Source organism: Histomonas meleagridis, assembly GCF_020186115.1.
Source record: "Histomonas meleagridis strain 2922-C6/04-10x chromosome Unknown contig_51, whole genome shotgun sequence".
Classification (NCBI taxonomy): domain Eukaryota; phylum Parabasalia; order Tritrichomonadida; family Dientamoebidae; genus Histomonas; species Histomonas meleagridis.
The window spans coordinates 853,599-873,062 of NW_027150894.1; the positions used below are offsets into that span (position 1 = coordinate 853,599).

Genomic DNA, 19,464 nt, shown 5'->3' on the forward strand with positions numbered 1-19,464 from the left:
TTTGAAGTATAAAATTACCAAAATAAATAATAAATAAAACAAATAAATATCAGTTTTCCATATAGCCATTATCAAATGGTAATGTAAGTGCTCTTCTTAATAATTAAAATTACTTTTTAATATCAAATAGAAACATTATATTATTATATTTGATTTTAAATATAATAGAAAAGTATCTTGATAATTATCATTAAACCTGATTGTTTTTTGTTCAAGCAAAAAATTAAATATTTTAAAATCATTAAATATATACTAAATAAAAAGGAACCCTCATAAGAATAATGATTTTGTTAACATAAATGAATGATATCTTCCGCCTTGATTTTTTCTAAAATACGATAAAAAATATCGAAAATGATGATGATTTTTTGAGAAATTACGATTTTTGGAATTCAGCCAAACCAAGTTAATTCAAGATATTTGATTTTGACAATGTTTGTTTAGATTTATTCTTTCTAAATGCTAATTCCAGTTCGCTGCTTTTCATGCGGCCGCATGATAGCCAACAAATGGAAGCCATACTCTGAGCTTCTTAGAAGTGGTGTTTCTGTAGCTGATGCTCTTAATCAACTTGGTATTATTCGATTTTGTTGCAGAAGAATGTTCATTACGCATGCTGATTTAATAGACAGGATGATTGAATATTCACACCCGTATATTCCAGATGAAGCATTTGGAAATTAGTTCATTTTTAATTTTTTTTTTGTAAATTAACTTTTTCGAATCTCTTATTATTTTCAAGTAAACTTCTATGAGATGCAGTAATTCTTGTTTCCTAAAGATCTCACATATGTTTTATCATCATAATAAGAATTCTGATATCGATATTTAAATTTTGCAAAATACAAATTTGTTTTATTGCTTTTTCCACTTCAAAATATAATCGAAAGAAGAATTTATTTCATTATCAAACGTTTATTCAAAGTTATTTTCAACATCTATACCATTATTATCGTCTTGTGTTAATTCTTCCACGAACTTTAAGAAGTGGTTTGGTCGGTGTTCTTGGCTAAAGAATGGCAAAGGATGACCTAATTCAATTTCATAATTTGGAGAATTTGCCAATTTCAATGACATAAAGTTCAAATTCCATTCTACGCCTGAAGGAACCATAAACCATCCGCTATAATTTTCTGTCAAAACGATTGGAATTCTATGGAAGAAAGTATCTTCAAATCCCACTGGTCTATCTTTAGTGTCTTTGTTATTGATACCCCATTCGTAACCAGGTTCATTAAGTTGGAAGCCTCTTATGACACAAGATCCTGGAGGATATGAAATTACAATTGTAGAAAATAGAGGCTTATCAATGATTTCGTCCTCATTTTCAGGATCGCTAATTATTGATGTTGCACAAATTGCATCATTTGGTGACATTAAAGGATCATCAATAGCCATTGTATGAATCCATCCAACAGGTTTAAGATCATTCATATTCAAAAGTTCATTTCCCTTTGGTAAGTTATGATGGAAGTCTATATGATCATAACTACCAGTTTGAGGTGGGATTACGAAACAATGAATTTCAATGATCATGTCGCTATCGTCCGCCGGTTTACCGTACAACAAACCGCAAATTTGAATGTAAGGGTCAGAAATTTCGATGAACTTTTTCAGGAGGTTCAAGGGCAAAATAAACGTCTTTGTGAACTCATCGTTAATAATACCTTCTGGTGGAACGTTAATTCTATTTGTTTTCAAATAAATATTTGAACTTTGAATAAGTCTCTTTCTCCAGTCACTTTTTGACTGGAATTGAGTTTGTTCATAACTTGACAGAGTTTGAACGTTAACAATTTCACCAGTTTTTGAAGCAGTTCTTGTAGTTACAGCGACTATATTACCAGTGTTAACGTTTTCTTCTATTGCCAGTTTTTGTCTTTCTTCACTTGGCGGTGCAATTTCTATACCCAAAATTATATCTCTAATTTCCGATTGTGTCAAAGCATTTGCAGGCACTGAATTCTTCTTTGAGTAATCATCGATAATTAAATCCTTTAACTTTAATTCTATTTTCATCCAATCTTCAGGTGAATGTGTTGGCCATAAATGTTCATTCTTCGTAATGATTGAAGCGTTTGGCCTCAATATGTCCCAAGTTTTATCTTTAGCCACTTGTAAAGCGCGCATCACTAACATTAGACGTGTGAAACAAGTATAAGGGGATATTGTTTCAAGCCAATCGTCATATAAATTGAACAAAACCATTTTCGGTTCTGATGAATGTATAACCAAATCGGCGAGTTTTGGTATTTTCATGAATGCAGGTAAAGGTAAATTCATGTCACTACCTTTAACATTAATGTTCGGGAAATCAGATAATAATAATTGTAATGGATCTAAAAGTAATTCTCGTGTAGCAATGATTTGTTGTGGTTGTTCTTCAGGTGGTAAAGTACGTACTAACGCAGTAGTTTCTTCTGCTGCTTTCCATTTAGCTAATTGATGAATACGCTTTTGTTGTTGCCATACACGTGTATGAATAATCTTTAAGAACAATTGTCCTGTAGCAGGATTCATGATAAAGATACCACCATTTACTGGTGTTGTTACGAAGTTACCTTCGAAACTTTTATGTACTTTAACACGATAAGTATTTGTATCATCAACTAACCATGTCATTTTATTACCAAACATTTCTCCGAAATTGGATGAATTTAATGCTGGTTCACTTGGATCAGAAGAATATAATTGTAATGCTTTACGGACACGTTCATGTAATACTGATATAGAAGGATTATAATTCATAATATTTTTCATAGCTTGTTCAATGATTTCTTGTAAACCAGGAATCCAAGTACCATATACAGTATATAAATTATAACATAAATCAATTCCAACCATTATACCTGTTTCACTAGGATATAATGATTGTGTACTTGTAGTATAAGCATTAAATAAACTTCGCGTATAACGTTCGATATCATGTGAATCATAATCACCCCAACGTAATTGTACGTCGACCCATAAACAAGTTGTTTTATACCCAGTAAATTGTATATTTTTATCATTATAAAATGTAGGGTTTGATACATTCCATGAATTAATACTATGTAATGTAATATCGGCACAACTTGAATTCATTTTATATGATTTACGTGGATGAATTGTTTCTTTTTTAATTGTATCTATTTGTAATTCATTTTGTCGATTATCAAACATTTGGACTAAATCCATAACAATACTTTCATGTGTCTTTTGCCACATATGAGCTCTAAATAATTGGATTAAACTTACTTTCATTGTAGGGATTTTACCATGCATAAAAATACCAGTTAAATCTAATTGTACTTGAAATCCTACATAAACATTAGCACGATTAATAGTTGGTGACCACCATAAAGTAAATCTTCGATTAGGAACTTGTGATAAACCTTGTCGTTGAGCATTTGTAAGTTTTCTAAATTTTAATGCTTCTTCAAAACCTGTACTTGTATCCCAAAATAATCCTTCCCATTTATTATAACCTGTAGCTTTAAATATCGAATGTGATAATATACCTTCAACTCCTCCTAATGCTTGAATTACATCTGATCGATAATCATGTAAATTCCATAATTTCCCATCATGACGATGATGTGTCCAACCAAAAGGATTTGTTTTGAATAATGTATATTTCTTGAAATATAATCGGACTCTCCAACCTTTATCATATGCTAATATATGACGATCTTTTTGGAATAATGTATTAATACGTGGTACACCTCGATCCCATAAAGAATCTAAATCTTCAATATTAATTTGTTTGTTTTGTAACATCGCTTCACGTTTAATACTTTTATAATGTGACCATACTCGTTGACTATCATTAATTTCTCCTTCCCAAGTTTGAACATAACGATATAATGCTGGGATAAATGCACTTTCGATAATATTATCCATACCACTTCTAAAATGTGTCGAATCCATTACTGTTTGTTTGGAATATTTTAAGTCACATTGTGGTATTAATATATGACCCATAGATAATAATCCTAATCCACCAAATTCTTTAGGTGCATAAAATACTACTGGTGGAAAACGATTTGGCATTTTAGAATTCATTCCAAGTTTAACTCGTGTTAAAACTCGATTTTCACATCGTACTATCATATCTAAAAGTTCTGGTGTAGCTACTAATGCTTCTCTAAAATATGATACTAATGATATAATATGTGTATTCCATTTATTACTAACTTTTGAAAATGTAGTACATTGTGATGATAATAATAATTGTCGTGTACGATTCTTAAAATACATAATACTTTTATCAGATACTCGTAAGAATACATAACCAGTGATTTCTTTAGTTTTTTGATCTTGTAATATCCATGTTCCTTCTTTAGTGATATAATTTTCATGATTAATTCGACATTTTGGTAATATTCGAACTTCAAATCCACACATATAAAATAATAAATTTGGATTATCTTTGGAATATACAGAAGCAAATGTTGCATCCCAATTTAAACTTGCTATACTTCTAGGAATTCGATTCTTTAATAACCAAAAGACTGCTCTCCCTAAGTTTACGTCATGTTTAATTAAACGCATTCGTGCATCTCTTGGCCAACATTTCTTATTATTATAACCTAATATATTTTCATTATTAGGATCTGGATTATCAGTTAAGAAATCTTTAATTAAATCTCGTGCTTCTTCTGAAGTGAATTTAAATAATATATGAATACGCATTACATAACGTTGATAAAATCGTATTGGATGATGAATTTCTTCTTCGATTGAAGAAAATGTTTGGAAATCATTAGGATATTGTGGTGGCCCAGCAATTTCTTGTGCTCGTTTAATACCCATTAATAATAAATCTATCATTAAACCCATATATTGAACTATAAATGATGTAAATTGTAATCCATGAATAATTCCATATGAATTTAAATGTGACATATCTTTAAATGTTAATTTAACATTATTCTTAGATGTCATATAATCAGCTAAATTATGATCAACTACTAAACGTAACATATAATTTAAAAATGTTAAATCTGTTTTCTCATAAAACTTTTGTAAACTTGTTTCGATTAATACCATACATTGTCCATCATCTGTTTCCCATGCACCGGTTAAATTATTTATAGCTTGACACCATTTATATATTAAGATTGGATTCGGTTCTTTATCAGCTGGTTTAATCCAATTAGGGAATAATTGACGTTTATCTGCTTCATACCATAAATAATGATCTAAATAAGCATCTGTAATTTTCTCGATTGCATCTACTTCATATACTGGTACTAATTTAGTATATAAATCTAAAAACATAAAATTAACTTCTCGAAATGCTCTTTGTGTAAATAAATTCCTTTTGATTCTATTCAACGTTTCATGAGGATTATCATGTGCATGTTCAATTAAACCTAATTCTTCACGTAATGTTTGATTCATACGTTGTGATACATCATGACCTAATCGTAAACTTTCTAATGCTAATATTAACATTTTGGTATCATGTTTATATTGCATAGGTGGAAATGGTATAATTTGGAATTTCCGTGATTCTAACCAATGTGCCATAGTTGATACCATAGCTACTGCATCTTGTGGTGATAAGAATGGTCCATCTTTTAAATATGATGCTTGAATATCACTTTGATCCTTAAAATATAATCGTGTTAATCGTGCAGTATTCTTACGGACAATAGCTTTATCAATTGTACCTTCTCTCGAAATTCTTTCACGTGCATAATGTGTATTAGATACCCACCAATCTGCTTTCGATTTAACATATCGTAAGATTAATGATTCTAATGGTGGTGGAATCCCTGGTACTTTCCATGGGATATTAGCTTTCCAACATCTCCATGCTTCACCTAAATGTGCCATTACTGTATGCGCCTTATTTTGGCGAATACTTTCAGGCATTATGTCCATAATATCATGCATTATAGCACCTCGGAATTCTAAATCATAATTACTTTCAACTCTTTGCTTAGTGACACATGATGGAGTTCGTTTCGCAACACGTCCTTCATATTCACGTGAAATACGACTATTTAACCATCGCTCCATTAATGGTACCATTCCTCTTAAATAAAAGACCCAAACTCGCCACATCGGTCCCCAAAATCCGACTCCTGGTCCACCTCCAACTGCGCCTGCATTAAATTTGGAATATATTACATGTTTTAAGTCTTTGCAACGACGGATTTCATGCATAACTTTATACTTGTATCGATACATACCTGTTAAATGTCCAGCATGAGCAAAGACATATTGTAATGCATCTGCTAATTGATATCCATCGATTGTACCTAAACGATATTTAACATGACAATCAACTAATAACTTAATAAACTTGAAAAACTCGCGAATTAAATGATAACCATTACCAAAACGACTTTTACGTCGTTCTTTAGTATTAAGTGTCTTAATTGGTTTAAGATTAAAGTTATAATCTAAATGTAAAAATACTAATCGATGTCGACGTATTAATAAATTACACATGTTAAAACCTTGAGTAATAACTTGTAAACCTGCTTCAACCCAATCAAGTGTTGTACTATGGAAATATGGAGTACCTTTAAGTTGTGTAATTAATTTCTTCCTTCGTCGTAATTTATATTGTTTCTTATGATGGACTCGATTTAAGACATAATCTTTAAGAAGCTTTTGATGACTAACTCGAACTTTAACTGGTTGATCATACGGAGATCGTTGATGATACCATGACCTAATTAATGGTACATCTTCAGCTCGTTGTGTATTCCCAGAACGACAATTGAATGGAGGGGGTGCCCAGAAAAGTGACAGGGTGTCAAAAGTGTTTTCAACAAAAAGTGGCAGCTCATCAAATAATGGATCAAAATCTAATTCAAGTGGCTCAAAATATGTTGATTCTGGTGGTTCTCTTAGGCCTTTATGGTTAATAGAGCTAATGCCATCAGTTATAAATGGTGGTAAATCTGGCGATTCTAATGGGACAAATGCTGAACATGGATAATGAAAAGGTGCGACAGAAACTTTTCGTGGTCTGTTGTTGTATAAGAAAGGAAATGTAACACGACATTCTGTAGTAATTGGCGTTCTAACAATAATCTTATTAATATCATTAAATTCATTCCATTCTTCATTTGGATCAGAATCTCTAAATAAGGGCTCATATCTTGGCCCTCCTGGAATAGTTTCATTTAATGCTTTCGATGTAAATAATGCTGGCAAATCAAATAAGAATAAACTATTTGGATCATGATAGTCACCAGTAAGTTGTTTCGAAAGTCTAAATAAAGTTGACATTGTTGAAAGAGAAAAATTCCATCTCTTGTAAGATTCACCATTGACCATTGGTGTACCAACAAGTCCTAAATGATCATAAAACCATTTGTAAACATCTTTATCTTCATCTGGATCAAGTTCAAGCATAACAGGTTCGGGTGGTTGAACGCCATCAATATTTGAAACAAAATCTAATGGATGTTCTTCATCATCAAATGGTGGAAATTGAAGACGTCTGAAATGAGCTCTATCTCTTTTTTCTCTTCTCATTGCTATCCAACATGTTGCCCATTGTGCTATAAAATGTGGAGGAATTACTTTTGGAACTTCATTAACAAAGGTTATAGCACCTGCTGTATGATACAAACATCGTACGTTCCTAAGATCTTCCCATGGCATTGGCATGTTTTCAAGTAATTTAAGTAAAGCATGTGGAGCATATTTTAATGCACCAATATATAGACGCTTTTGTCCAGCAAATTTCTCATGGCTCATATCGCCATGAGCTTTAATAATTTGTCGGACATGCCCAGGTGGTAATTCTCTTTGTAATCCAGTCTTAGGAGTGGATCTTGCTTTATCAAGTTTAAAATGTTTCCTTCGCAATACCTTCCATTGCTTAATCCTGGCTTGAATTTCGTCTGAATGTGAAAGTTGTACACCTGGTTCTTGGTTCATTGCAAAATTCAAATGATGCCAAATTTGTCACTTTTTGTAAAATCCGGCCCAACAAATCAAATGATTCAAATTATCTCGAAATCCAAGAAATAGATCATAAGAACAAAGTAAAGCAATTACATTCGTGAATTTTTTTTACAATTAAAAGAATTAGTAAAAAAAAAAATAAGATTTAACTCCAAAATCAGATCTTTCATTTAAAAAAAAAACATAAAAAGAAGATGAAAATAAAAACTTTCATTTATGTAATTATAAATTTACTTGGCTTGTGCTTCACGGAGACGCTTGATAGCAGCACGAGCTGTAAGAGCAGCTGGTGTTGATGGAATATAAGCACCTCCTGTTGTTGCTTTACCGCATTTTTGGCACTTCCAAATACCAACGACTGTTCTTCTGACTGATGTTTTTCCACAGAATGGGCATGGGTATTTCTTACGTTGTGAAATCTCAATCTTCTTTATTGTCTTACGGAGAGATGCACCATAGCGAACACCATATTTACCAACAATTCCGACTTTCTTTGTTCTGCGAGCCATTCCTCCAAAAAGGATGGCCGAACAAAGCTTTTCAAAAAAAACTTTACTGCCACCAACTTTTTCAATGCATTTTGATCGTGAACTTGACTTCACTTAATCTTGCTTTAATCCTAAAGACTTAAGCAATGAAAGAAGAGATTTATCTTTTTCATTTTTAATTACAATTCCAATTTTTTTAGAATCTAGATTTTGGTTGCTATTATCTGTTTCTTGATTTTCTTCTATCGACGACTGATTCTGTGATTTTTTGTTTGTCTTATATAAAGCATTTTCTGTTTTCTTTTTGCTAAGGAATCGAAAATAAAATAAATGTTACTTTCATTAATCTTCCAATTCCCCAAGAATATGTTAAACCCTATGGCAATGCTTTGAACAATTTTTTATATCTTGTATGTAAAAATATGGTTTTATTATATTTCAATCATTTTTATTCAAAGATATTTATATCCCACTTTTGATTCAATGGTTTATATGATTTTGAGTCAAAAATGATCGGCTTTTCATATTTTTACTTGGGCTGAAGCCACTCCTACAGAAGAATCATACGCTCAAGTTTTTTAAACGCTTAATTTATAAATTTTAATGCCAGTGAAAAAATGAATTCACCTCTAAATTTGGGAATGAATTATCAAAAAAAAAAACTACATAAAAAACGACCTCATTGTTTACCTAGTCGGTTTTCTTTTGGAAGATTTCTTTGTTAGATCTATTTGATGCTTTAACTCCAAGATAATTTGCAATTGCAAGCTCAGTCATTTCTGCTTTTTCTTCTGGTGTTTTGGACTTTAACTCTTCCTTCTTAAATGGTGGGAAGAATTTAATTTCGACAATGCACGCTGGGAGTGCAAATGCGAGCCATGCAAATTCTAATGCAGTATCAGTTGTCCAGTTAAGAGTAACACCACAGAAGCCAAAGATGTTGCGATAGCGAATTGCAACTGGTTGAATCTGTTCATCTGTTAGAAATCCTCCTGTTCTAAATTTGTAAAGTAATGAGCCATCGGAAATCTTGCCTTCAGGTGCAAGTGCAAGTGGATCTTGACTATGGTCCAACATACTCTTTTTGATGAGCTCTGAGTTGTTAGAAGCTACGGAACGATCAATGAAAATTGCATTGTTATATTGAAGAATCCAACCAACTAAAGGATTATCTTTAAGGCCTATGTGGCAAACAACTCTAAATGGTTTGATGACATAGATTAATGGTCCATCAACTAATGATAAATGATTAAATGAAAATTGACGAGTATTTGGATCTAAATCACCAATCTTACGGATATAGTAAACACCTAAACAAAACGCTATTAATCTAATATAAATTCTAGTGATAGTATTATAAATTATATAGAAATATGGTCTAAGGGGTGAATGAAAGATGATGTAAAATGGAAGAGAAATAACAATAAATGTTAGTATAAGGAATATAAATAATAATAAACGGAGCCACCCAAGACCAAAAATAAATAGTAAAACTTGAATAATTCTATCTTTAGTGGTAAAAACAGGAGCGGCATATGATTTTTTGAATTCTTCATCGCTAACATCGGATAATTTAGTTTGATTGTGAAATCCTCGATCCTTTGGTACTTCGAACATAAGGTGAGGTCACACTTTTTGAATTGTAGTTTCGGTTGCTTTCAATATTTAAACATCATACGATGCTTACAACGGAAATTTAAAATAAATTTTTTCATTTATCTACATATTTAATAACAATCAAACCAATAGAAATCAATAAGGTTAATAAGGCCAAATCATAATAATTTATTTTATTCAAATATATTAAAATTTATTGTTTATCATCATCATTTTGCATCATACCAAGTGCAACTTCTTCGCCCTCAATATCAGCAATTGCCTGTATAAATTCAAAAGGTAAATCAATATGCGAAAAATCAATTGCTATTTTCGGAAAAGGTCTTCCATACTTAAGCGCATAATGTAATCTTATGTGTGGAGGTAATATTGTAAGGAAATTATCAAACAATTCAATGATTCCCAAAGAATATATTTTTTGGATAATATTATCGACATTTACATTTTCTGATTGCATTGATTCAATTGTTGCTTTTAAAGAATTTGCCTTAGATGTAGGAAGTCTGCTTAACGCCCTTTCGATGAATTTTTTAGGTGATTCTGGCGGTGGATACTCAATATGATCATGAAGAATTTTAAATGCCAAATGCATTGCAATAGTATACGGAGCCGGAAGAAGTCTAACAACTTGGTCAAATTCATCTGGTAAATCAATAAAAAATACAGCCATTTCAAAACAAAACTGTTGTGTATTTGTGCATCCAACTGCATATCTTCTTAAAATATCAACAAAATGTTGTTTTATTTGTGTAGTCACAGGTATAAGATAATTTGGAAAGATTGTATTCCATAATGCAACTCTTGCAGATGATGATTGTTTTTCTTTAATATTTCCTTTTAATGTTGAAATTGCATGTGTAATTGTTTCTCTTATTTGATAATATCCATGTTCCATTTGAACTTTACGACGTGTTGAAGCCATTTTAACACTCGCAAGCCTTTTAAACGGCCTTCTATCAGCCGTTGTATCGTTTATTTTACAATGCTTAATGAATACATTGAAAATGAAAATATATTGAAATAAAGACTCTATTTGCATATCTTAGGTAGAGAAAAATTCTTTTGATGTCAACACATTCACATTGATGATTAGTTATTGAATTTTTAATTCAATCATTTAATTTGCTCATATAATAATTATCCTCAAACATAATTTATTACATCAATGTATGTAGATATTAAAAACCATATTTTCCTCATAGAAGTATTGAAAAAAATTTTAAATATTAAAAAGATTAATTTATCAATTTCAAGTGTAAATTCGTTATGCTTGTGGTAGCTAGGGGATTCTACAAAGCTGTTTTGATACTTGGGTGAAGCATTTAAAAAAAGTTTGGTGGGGAAAAAATTAAATATTATTTTTTCGCGTTCGATAAATAATTTAGAAAAGTTATTTTTCGAATCGATAAACTACATTATAAATTAATTCTATAAATGAATTTAAGTTAAACTTCATATAAAAACACCAAATATGGCGATTGAAAGTGTTGATTAAATCTACATAAATACAAAATATTAATCATATTATATCTAATAATACTTAAAATTTCATTGTGTAATTTTTTGTAACAGAACGATATAGTGACAAATCAAAATGTTCAAATATCATAAAAATACATCAATATTTTAAAAATACAGAAAAAAATCGAAAAATTTGCAATTTAAATTTTTTAAAATAAAATACAAAATTATGTTTATTAAGGAATCTTTAGAATACATTTTTTTTCACACTAAGGAATAAAGGCCGTTCAAATTTTTGAAAATAGATAAAAAAGGTGAAATAACATTCAAGATTTTGGTAATCGGGGATGATAACACAGGTGGAACATCTTTCATAGAACGTTTGGTTTACAACGAATTTGATCGTCCCATTTCACCAACACTTGGTGCAAGAATTCAATTTAAGTATATTAATCTCAAAGATAAACCAAAAATTTTAGTTGAATTTTGGGAGAATCATCTTCCGCCTGGTTTTGAACCCATTTTTCTTCATCAAAAATCATTATCATAATCACTCTCGAAAATTTATTTATATTCTGTGTATTTAGTTATTTAAACTTTTTTCTTCTACTAAACTTTTTTTCTTTCTTTTTAATAGAATATTTTCTTTGTTTTCAGCTCTTTCCATAAATCTAGTTAGCATTGCTTCATCACAAATCAGTGTGTAATATCTCGGATCTTCTTGTCTTTTTTCGGTACCACTCCTAAATTTCTTCCATATTTTGCTGCACTTAATTCACCGTTTTTTGGAAAGCATTTCCACCAGACACATGACGAAAAACTTAGCGAATTATCATTTTGTTTCCATTTGGATCGACAAACGAAAGTTTTAGTATTATTTTCTTCATAATTAACTCTTTCAATAATAGCTATGTAGATTCCAAAGTGCCTTCATCAAAACATATCGAACTAATTTTTATTGGTTTTTAACAAAATTCGAAAGCAGATTTTCATGACCTTATAAAAAATTATTAAAGCTTCGAATAAAAATGTAACTAACACAAATATATAGTATACCATATATACTTTATCAAGAATTAAATTATCTTGAAAAATTGATGATTTTTTTTTAAAATATATTTAATTACTTCTATAAAACATTCAAATGTCATAACAAAATTATATATTACAGAAAAAATTATTCGAAATAACAAAAATTTATTAACTGTTTCAAAAAAAAATTTAATAAGAAGAAAGAAACATTTTTATTCATTTTGTTCTTCATCAACATTTTTCATTTGTTGGCATCTGCATTCTATCAACTCCATTTCTACCTTTGAGTATTTCTTGATGAGTTTATTATGTTGAATCTTTAAATTATCGAATTTTGTCTTTATTTCATCATTTTCATATAATATATCTTTTGCTTTATTATTCATTTGAAGTAAACATTCATGTGATTGATCAGGAGAAACATCGAAACATATCAAAGTCTTTGAGATTTGGAACACGTTTGTTTCATTTATAATTCTTCCGATGTTAGTTGGGTTAAAATATTCATTTCCCCAAACTAAAAATGATTGCGGAAAGAATTCATTTGATTCTCCACCAGCAATTGGATTAATTTTATTTCTTTTGGAATTGAAAAATTGATAAGCGTAATGAACGCAAACATTTTTCTGAATTCCTTTTTTACCAGTCACAATACAATTAGCGCATGCGATTGCTCTATTTTCTTCGTTCTCAGGACTTTGCGCTATTAAATCAGCTCCTTCAATATATATCTTTCGTTGCGTTGCACACGAAAGTAATAATGATAATTGATGATCTTTTAATTCTTTATATTTGGTTATGTCTAATTTTGTAACTCGTTTTTGTTCATATGATAAATATGAAACAATTAAAGAAAACTCAATCATCTTCTCTTGGATTTCATTGTTGGATAATATTATTTCGTCTGTTGGGAAAATTGATGGATTTGAATTTGCAATGTTTTCAAGAATATAAAGTATAGAATTAGTGAGTTTGGGACGAGCTAAAAGTAAGCCTGTTAGAATTTGCATTTGAAATGGTAATGATTCAAGTTTATAATACTTTAAACAATCACCAAAACAAATAGCAGCATTCTCGGCGGTTTCGTCGGTTGAGTCCTGTATCGTCATCGAAATCAAAAGTTGTTTCGGAATGCCCAAAGAAAACATTTGGGACTGGATAAGCCCAAGATGAATGAGATCAGAAGAATCCAAAAGCGAACGAAAGACTGAGGTTGAAAGATTAGAAATACCTGTGTCAAATAATACTTTCACAAATTTCGAAACATGACCCATGTCAATGAAATATTGTCGAGCTTGCTGATCTGAAATTAAAGAACCAAGTAAAGAAAGATGTTTTTCATTTGTGGAGATGGTAGGTAAAATTTGTTCGATTAATCCTGCAAAAACAAATGGCACACGAAGACGTGGTGTAAGCTCTGCTACTCGGACAATAAATGAAATTATTAGGTCGTCATTTGTAAAGGATGAGAAAGAAACTAATTCCAAGGGATCATCAAGTAATGAATTTACATCTGATTCTGTATTCAATGATTTTTCACAAAGGCCTAAAAAAGGGGATATAAAGTTTGATTTTTGCGTTCCTTGATTTTGAAGTACAATGGTCATAATTTGTTTAAAATCTGATTCTTTAAATAATGTTTGCTTTGTTGTAAGTAAAACTGAGGCAATTTCACCAGCGGCATCAACAGCATTTTGTTCAAGAAAACTTTCTATTTTTTTCAAAAGGGGAATTAAATCTTTTCTTGTGATTTCATTTGATTTAGCAAATAATTCTTTAATCTGAAAGCATTTATCTTTAGAATTTCTTGGTGTGATTTCTTTTGTTAGTTGTGCTAAATACTGTTGATCAGTTGCAGAAGGTGCAAACAATGAGAGAACAGACATTTATCACTAAACGTATTAAGGGTACACCAAAAGGTGGGCACCCCTCTTTGGTACACCCCATTTCGACTAAAAACACTTTTTCACAGAAAAAAATTGCTTTGGTAAGTCAGTAGCACTTTTGAATAAAAATAAGTAGTGACGCTATAGCAAGAGGAAATTCGAACTTTTCGCAACTTCGATAATATCATGAAATTAATTGAGCAGTTTATATTGATATCGTCATGTTAGTCAGAAATGTGAGCACTGTCGACGGTTATGATCGGTATATATTGAAAAGGCGTTCGGGCTGTTTTGATTCCAACAAAAGCAACGAAAAAACTATGAATAAAGCGCAAAAATGCAAGAAGGGTATAAATGTTAGTCGATCGATCAGTGTTCGGTCTCTAACATCAGAATCCAGGCTTCGACTAACAAGCCTGGCGAAAGCCTCATACAAAAGAAAAAAAAGATTGAATAAAAATTAGAATACCCTGTTCATCTAAAGTATTCAAAATTGGCATCAAGTTGCCCATTGTACTTCTCCATCTGATTCCAGGCTTCAGATGAAATGACCTTTTGATTTTGAAGCTTACTGACACTTCGATGTTCCCATCTTGTACAAGATAACTCAAGTATGGTTCTCGAAGGGGCGATGTCTTAGATCGTTTCAGAGTTTCCCACCATCTCTCCATTTTTCCGTTCTCGTGGGGAGTGTATGGATGGGTCGGATGGAGTTCAATTCCAAGCTCTTGGAGTTTATTGCTGAGATCACCATCTTTGGTCTTGGATCCTTTGCTAAGGTATTGACAAGAGCATTCATCGCCAAAAGGCTTGTTCTGTTAAGAAGTATTTCATGGGTATGATTCGCCTGGTTCGATCATCAATTAAACCAATGAGATATAATTTCCCGTTCTCTCCTGAAAGAGCATCCAATTCATACAAATCTGTATGCCAGGCTTGCCCAGCATACTTTGCAACGAACATTAAAGTATGTTCATCACCGGGAGGAACTTATTCTTGTAGCCTAATGTAAAGATCAGAGGATTCATAAATATTTCCAATCATCCACTCGGTTAGACCAGGTGGTGCTGTTGGATCTCTCCTTGCTACACCAGCCAGCCTCTGATATCCAACATTTGCTTTTTGTAGATATCTTTGGATATGATTTACAAATTCAGTTGGAATGTCATGAGGCCGTCGACCTCTTCTAGGAATTTTCATTCCTAGTTCGATGCAAAGATTATGTACCATTTTGCGTCCAACATGGTACTTTTGCATCATGCTGTCTACTCCAAGATTTGAAATTTCTTGGTGAAGTTGATCCTCCAACGAGGTAGGTTGGTTCATTAACGGAGCGTTCATCAAAATATATAAATTTGTAAAATATTCAAAAGATAAATGCATTTGTTAAACCCAACATGTAAAGTATTAAAAAAGTGACTACAAAAACTTCATCGTAGCGGTTATTATCTTAATCACAAAAAGTTGTTTTCATATAAAAGTGACTTTTTTGCAAAAAAGTTCTTCTCTTAAAACATAATAAAAATAATGTTTCGTTTGATTTTTGAAAGCCCTTTATGCCACCGTAGAAAATTTGTAAAATTCTACCTCTAAGATTTTTAAAATATTGTGTATATATTGAAATTCTCGTTTAATTTAATTCCTTTTTGTTCTATAAGTAATTTGACTATTTCTGTGTAACCATTTTTGGATGCACACATAAGTGCTGTCCAAAATAATTTAAATAATTTCCAAATATTATTTTATAATATCAAATCATTTTAATAAAATTCAAACAGCACCCAAATATTATTTACAAACATTAAATTATTAAAAATTATATTAAATAAAACAAAGAAATATTTTGAGCATTAATATCATTTCCTTCTCCAGAAGTAATTTAACATTTTCCATATCATCATTAAAAGATGCAAACAGAAGTGCAGTACAAAATATTGATTAAACAATTTCCAAATAGTAATTAAATACATAAAACAATCAAAAATAATATTAAACAAAACCAACGAATACCTTCAGCATTAACATCAATGTTTATTTGAAGATATGTACTTAACAATTTTATAACATCCAGATTCAGAAGCATATGGTAAAATTTCTTTTGTGGATTGATTATTTTGTAAAAAGCATTCAACAAGAAATATATTTGTATTTTTTGCAGCATTATTAATAATTGAAGCATTAACTTTATATCCTTTTTCTTTCAAATATAATAAAATTTCATAATTTCCATATTCTTCACACATTTCATCGTGTTGATTTTTTTTTTTTCCAGTTTGATTTCGTTGTGTGACAAGTTGTGGGTTCCTAATAAATAAATTTGTAATATTATTTTCAAAAAGATATTTAAATATTTCATTTCGATGATATTTAATTGCTGTTTCATATGCATATGAACATATCATTAAATGGTGAATGATTGATCACATAAATGAATAATTTTTTCATTTCCACCTGAAATTGCATATTATGATGCATTTTTTATATTCGCACCATTCATAAGTAAAAATTTAAAACATTTTACTGAAGAAAATACAGCATAATCAATGAGTGAAGCATTATATTGACTAAAGAATATCATTCATAAATTGTTTGATTCAAAATCAAAACATTCTCGTGATGACTTTTCTTGAAGCTTTTCTATTTCATCATTTTGAATCATTTTCATAAGTTTATTATCATTAAATCCTTCTTTAACATATTTCTTATGAAACTCCCAATCATTCTTTGATAGTTCTTTATAATTTTTATAAAAATTATTTTCTTGAATTTGAAATTTATTTTTCTTTTCAAGTGATTTAATAGATTTTGGAAGTGGTCTTTCGTATTCTAGCTTATAAAGAAAAAAATATTTGGATTTATGAGTTAGTACTGTGTTTTTATTGTTTAAATTTTGTTCAGTCATCTTCTCAAGTAAATAATATGCTTCTTGTGATTGAATTGAAGAGATATGTTTAATATCATAATATGATATTTGGATTAGTTTTGAGTATCTCTTCTTCTAAAGTTTGAACAGATTTTAAATATACCAGATATTAATCATATGTGTTTCTTCGAGAAAAATATGATGAATATACTAAATTACAGATAACAGAATTAAATGAAAAAATGAAATTGCGATCAAATAATTTCATCGTTTGATGAATTGCAAATTCAATGTCATCTTTATTATTCTTTCAAGTGAAATAATAATTGGGAATTTGAGGAATTATTACAATATGTTAATTCAAACTTAAATCATTGATATTAATAAAGCAGTACTTTTCATTTGATCATATCATTGTGCATACCAAAATTAGTGAGTTTTGCCCTGCTGACAATCCTATGATTAACATTTTCATATTCACAAAAATTTCATGTTTTCCCTATCAAAATTAAAAAATCGAAGCTTGAACATATCCAAACATTAAAAACATTTTATTCCAAATCAAACACAACATATTTTACATTTTTATTTCATTGGTTTGTTCGAAATCGGCTTTTGCTTTTGCGCCAATGGCCTCATCACTGACCATCTCCTTCTAATTTCGAGCACGAACTTTCTTCCCTTTTCGGATCCCTTTTTTTCCAGGCTTTCCAAAAACGAAACGTATTTTTTATGTTGAACAATTTTCATATTATTTTCCAACGTTTTGATGATAATTTGCGGCAAAATTTCAAATTTCTCGACTAACGTTGGCGACATCCCATCGATAGCTTCTGGCGTTTTAAGTTTTATGTTGATGAACATTGACAGGTTAAAAAGTGCATCACTTCGCCATTGGTAACATTCCGAAAATAACTTCGGATATATCGCAGTATGCATCAAATTATAGTTTGTGGCATACTCAAATGCTGTCGCAGAGTTACAATATTCGCAAATAGCATTGATAATGCCGGGCCTTTGTTGAAATACTGTAGATTTTTGTAAAATTGGCTCCCAATAAACTGTTTGATCTTTGATTTCTTGTATCAGGGCTTTGGTATAGTTACTCATTTTGACAATATTTGACACTGATTTAAATACTTCGGAATCATTAACAGAGGCCCATCGTAAAAATAACGTCGCATCTTCTTCTTTACGGGACATTAATCCAGCTACTGCTATACGATTAATTGAGTTAAAAATGATTTCGATGTTTTTTCGATCATTTGCTATTATATCGTCTAATATTTTAAAGATCTTTGAAAACACATTCGACCATTCACCGTTAGCTTCACTAACGAGTTGTTCTATCATTTGATTCACTTGTGAAAGTATTTTACGACCATTTGATGAGTCAAGTCTATGATCTTTTGAATTAATAAAAGAATTTACATCATTCGGAAGTTCAGGTGTTTTTTGTTCTATAAAACGTAATAATTCTCTTTTATAATGATCTTTAATGTAGGGCTTCGATTCGATTTCACTCGCATTCAGGGTGCCCCGAAAATTGAGAGAAACTTTGAATGAACTGTGTTTGTATGCTTTGAATTCATCGCTGCATAATGCGGAAAGCAAGACTTCGATACCATGACACGTTAAACTTGGGTTTATACCTGTTTTAATTATCATTAAAAAAGGAGTTATATTCTTATGTAATTCATTCGGATCAAAATTAGGTGTTATATATAAGAAATCAATAATTAAGGCTTGTAATGCAGTTATTGGTGTTTTGTTTTGGGCCTTTTTAACATAATCATAAAAAAATGAAATGATGTCAATTTTCTGTTCGATTTTATTATTACTACAATCAATGGATTGTAGAAAATAACGATATAAATCTGAAAGTATAAAATCATAGTCCGCTAAAACCGTAGATCGCTTCAAAATTGAACGGTCTTTCGAATTTTGACTGAGCATTCTCAAAAAGTCGGACAAATGACCATATGGAAGAAACAACTGAAGAATATTTGGACTTGTAACAGTAATTATGTACGACATATCAATCTTACTAGTTAAATCATATATAACTGGGAACCTTGCACGCATTTTTTCCAAAGTTCTTTTGTTATATAAAATCCGAATGATTTCTTTGAATGCAATTCTTGGAAAATGCTGATAGCAAATTTGAAAGAAATTGGTAACTGTTTGATGAATTGAGTTG

At 30.5% G+C, this 19,464-nt stretch overlaps 6 protein-coding genes across 6 annotated transcripts; all 6 read right to left on the reverse strand.

Annotated features, from left to right (window-relative positions):
* Window positions 1-915: 915 nt before the first annotated feature.
* GO595_007168 (pre-mRNA-processing-splicing factor 8A) lies at window positions 916-7,890 on the reverse strand (the record flags this gene model as incomplete). Its single annotated transcript, XM_067920602.1, has 2 exons — window positions 916-5,989; window positions 6,053-7,890. The coding sequence occupies 2 exons, from the start codon at window positions 7,888-7,890 to the stop codon at window positions 916-918; spliced, it is 6,912 nt and encodes a 2,303-aa protein (XP_067772687.1).
* A 257-nt stretch (window positions 7,891-8,147) lies between these two features.
* GO595_007169 (60S ribosomal protein L37a) lies at window positions 8,148-8,426 on the reverse strand (the record flags this gene model as incomplete). Its single annotated transcript, XM_067920603.1, has 1 exon — window positions 8,148-8,426. The coding sequence occupies one exon, from the start codon at window positions 8,424-8,426 to the stop codon at window positions 8,148-8,150; it is 279 nt and encodes a 92-aa protein (XP_067772688.1).
* A 669-nt stretch (window positions 8,427-9,095) lies between these two features.
* Window positions 9,096-10,022, reverse strand: GO595_007170 (Acyltransferase family protein; the record flags this gene model as incomplete). The annotated part of the gene is made up of 1 exon (XM_067920604.1): window positions 9,096-10,022. The coding sequence occupies one exon, from the start codon at window positions 10,020-10,022 to the stop codon at window positions 9,096-9,098; it is 927 nt and encodes a 308-aa protein (XP_067772689.1).
* A 193-nt stretch (window positions 10,023-10,215) lies between these two features.
* On the reverse strand, window positions 10,216-10,944 carry GO595_007171 (uncharacterized protein; the record flags this gene model as incomplete). Its single annotated transcript, XM_067920606.1, has 1 exon — window positions 10,216-10,944. The coding sequence occupies one exon, from the start codon at window positions 10,942-10,944 to the stop codon at window positions 10,216-10,218; it is 729 nt and encodes a 242-aa protein (XP_067772690.1).
* A 1,783-nt stretch (window positions 10,945-12,727) lies between these two features.
* Window positions 12,728-14,401, reverse strand: GO595_007172 (uncharacterized protein; the record flags this gene model as incomplete). Its single annotated transcript, XM_067920607.1, has 1 exon — window positions 12,728-14,401. The coding sequence occupies one exon, from the start codon at window positions 14,399-14,401 to the stop codon at window positions 12,728-12,730; it is 1,674 nt and encodes a 557-aa protein (XP_067772691.1).
* A 3,448-nt stretch (window positions 14,402-17,849) lies between these two features.
* Window positions 17,850-18,617, reverse strand: GO595_007173 (uncharacterized protein; the record flags this gene model as incomplete). Its single annotated transcript, XM_067920608.1, has 1 exon — window positions 17,850-18,617. The coding sequence occupies one exon, from the start codon at window positions 18,615-18,617 to the stop codon at window positions 17,850-17,852; it is 768 nt and encodes a 255-aa protein (XP_067772692.1).
* Between the last annotated feature and the right edge of the window lie 847 nt (window positions 18,618-19,464).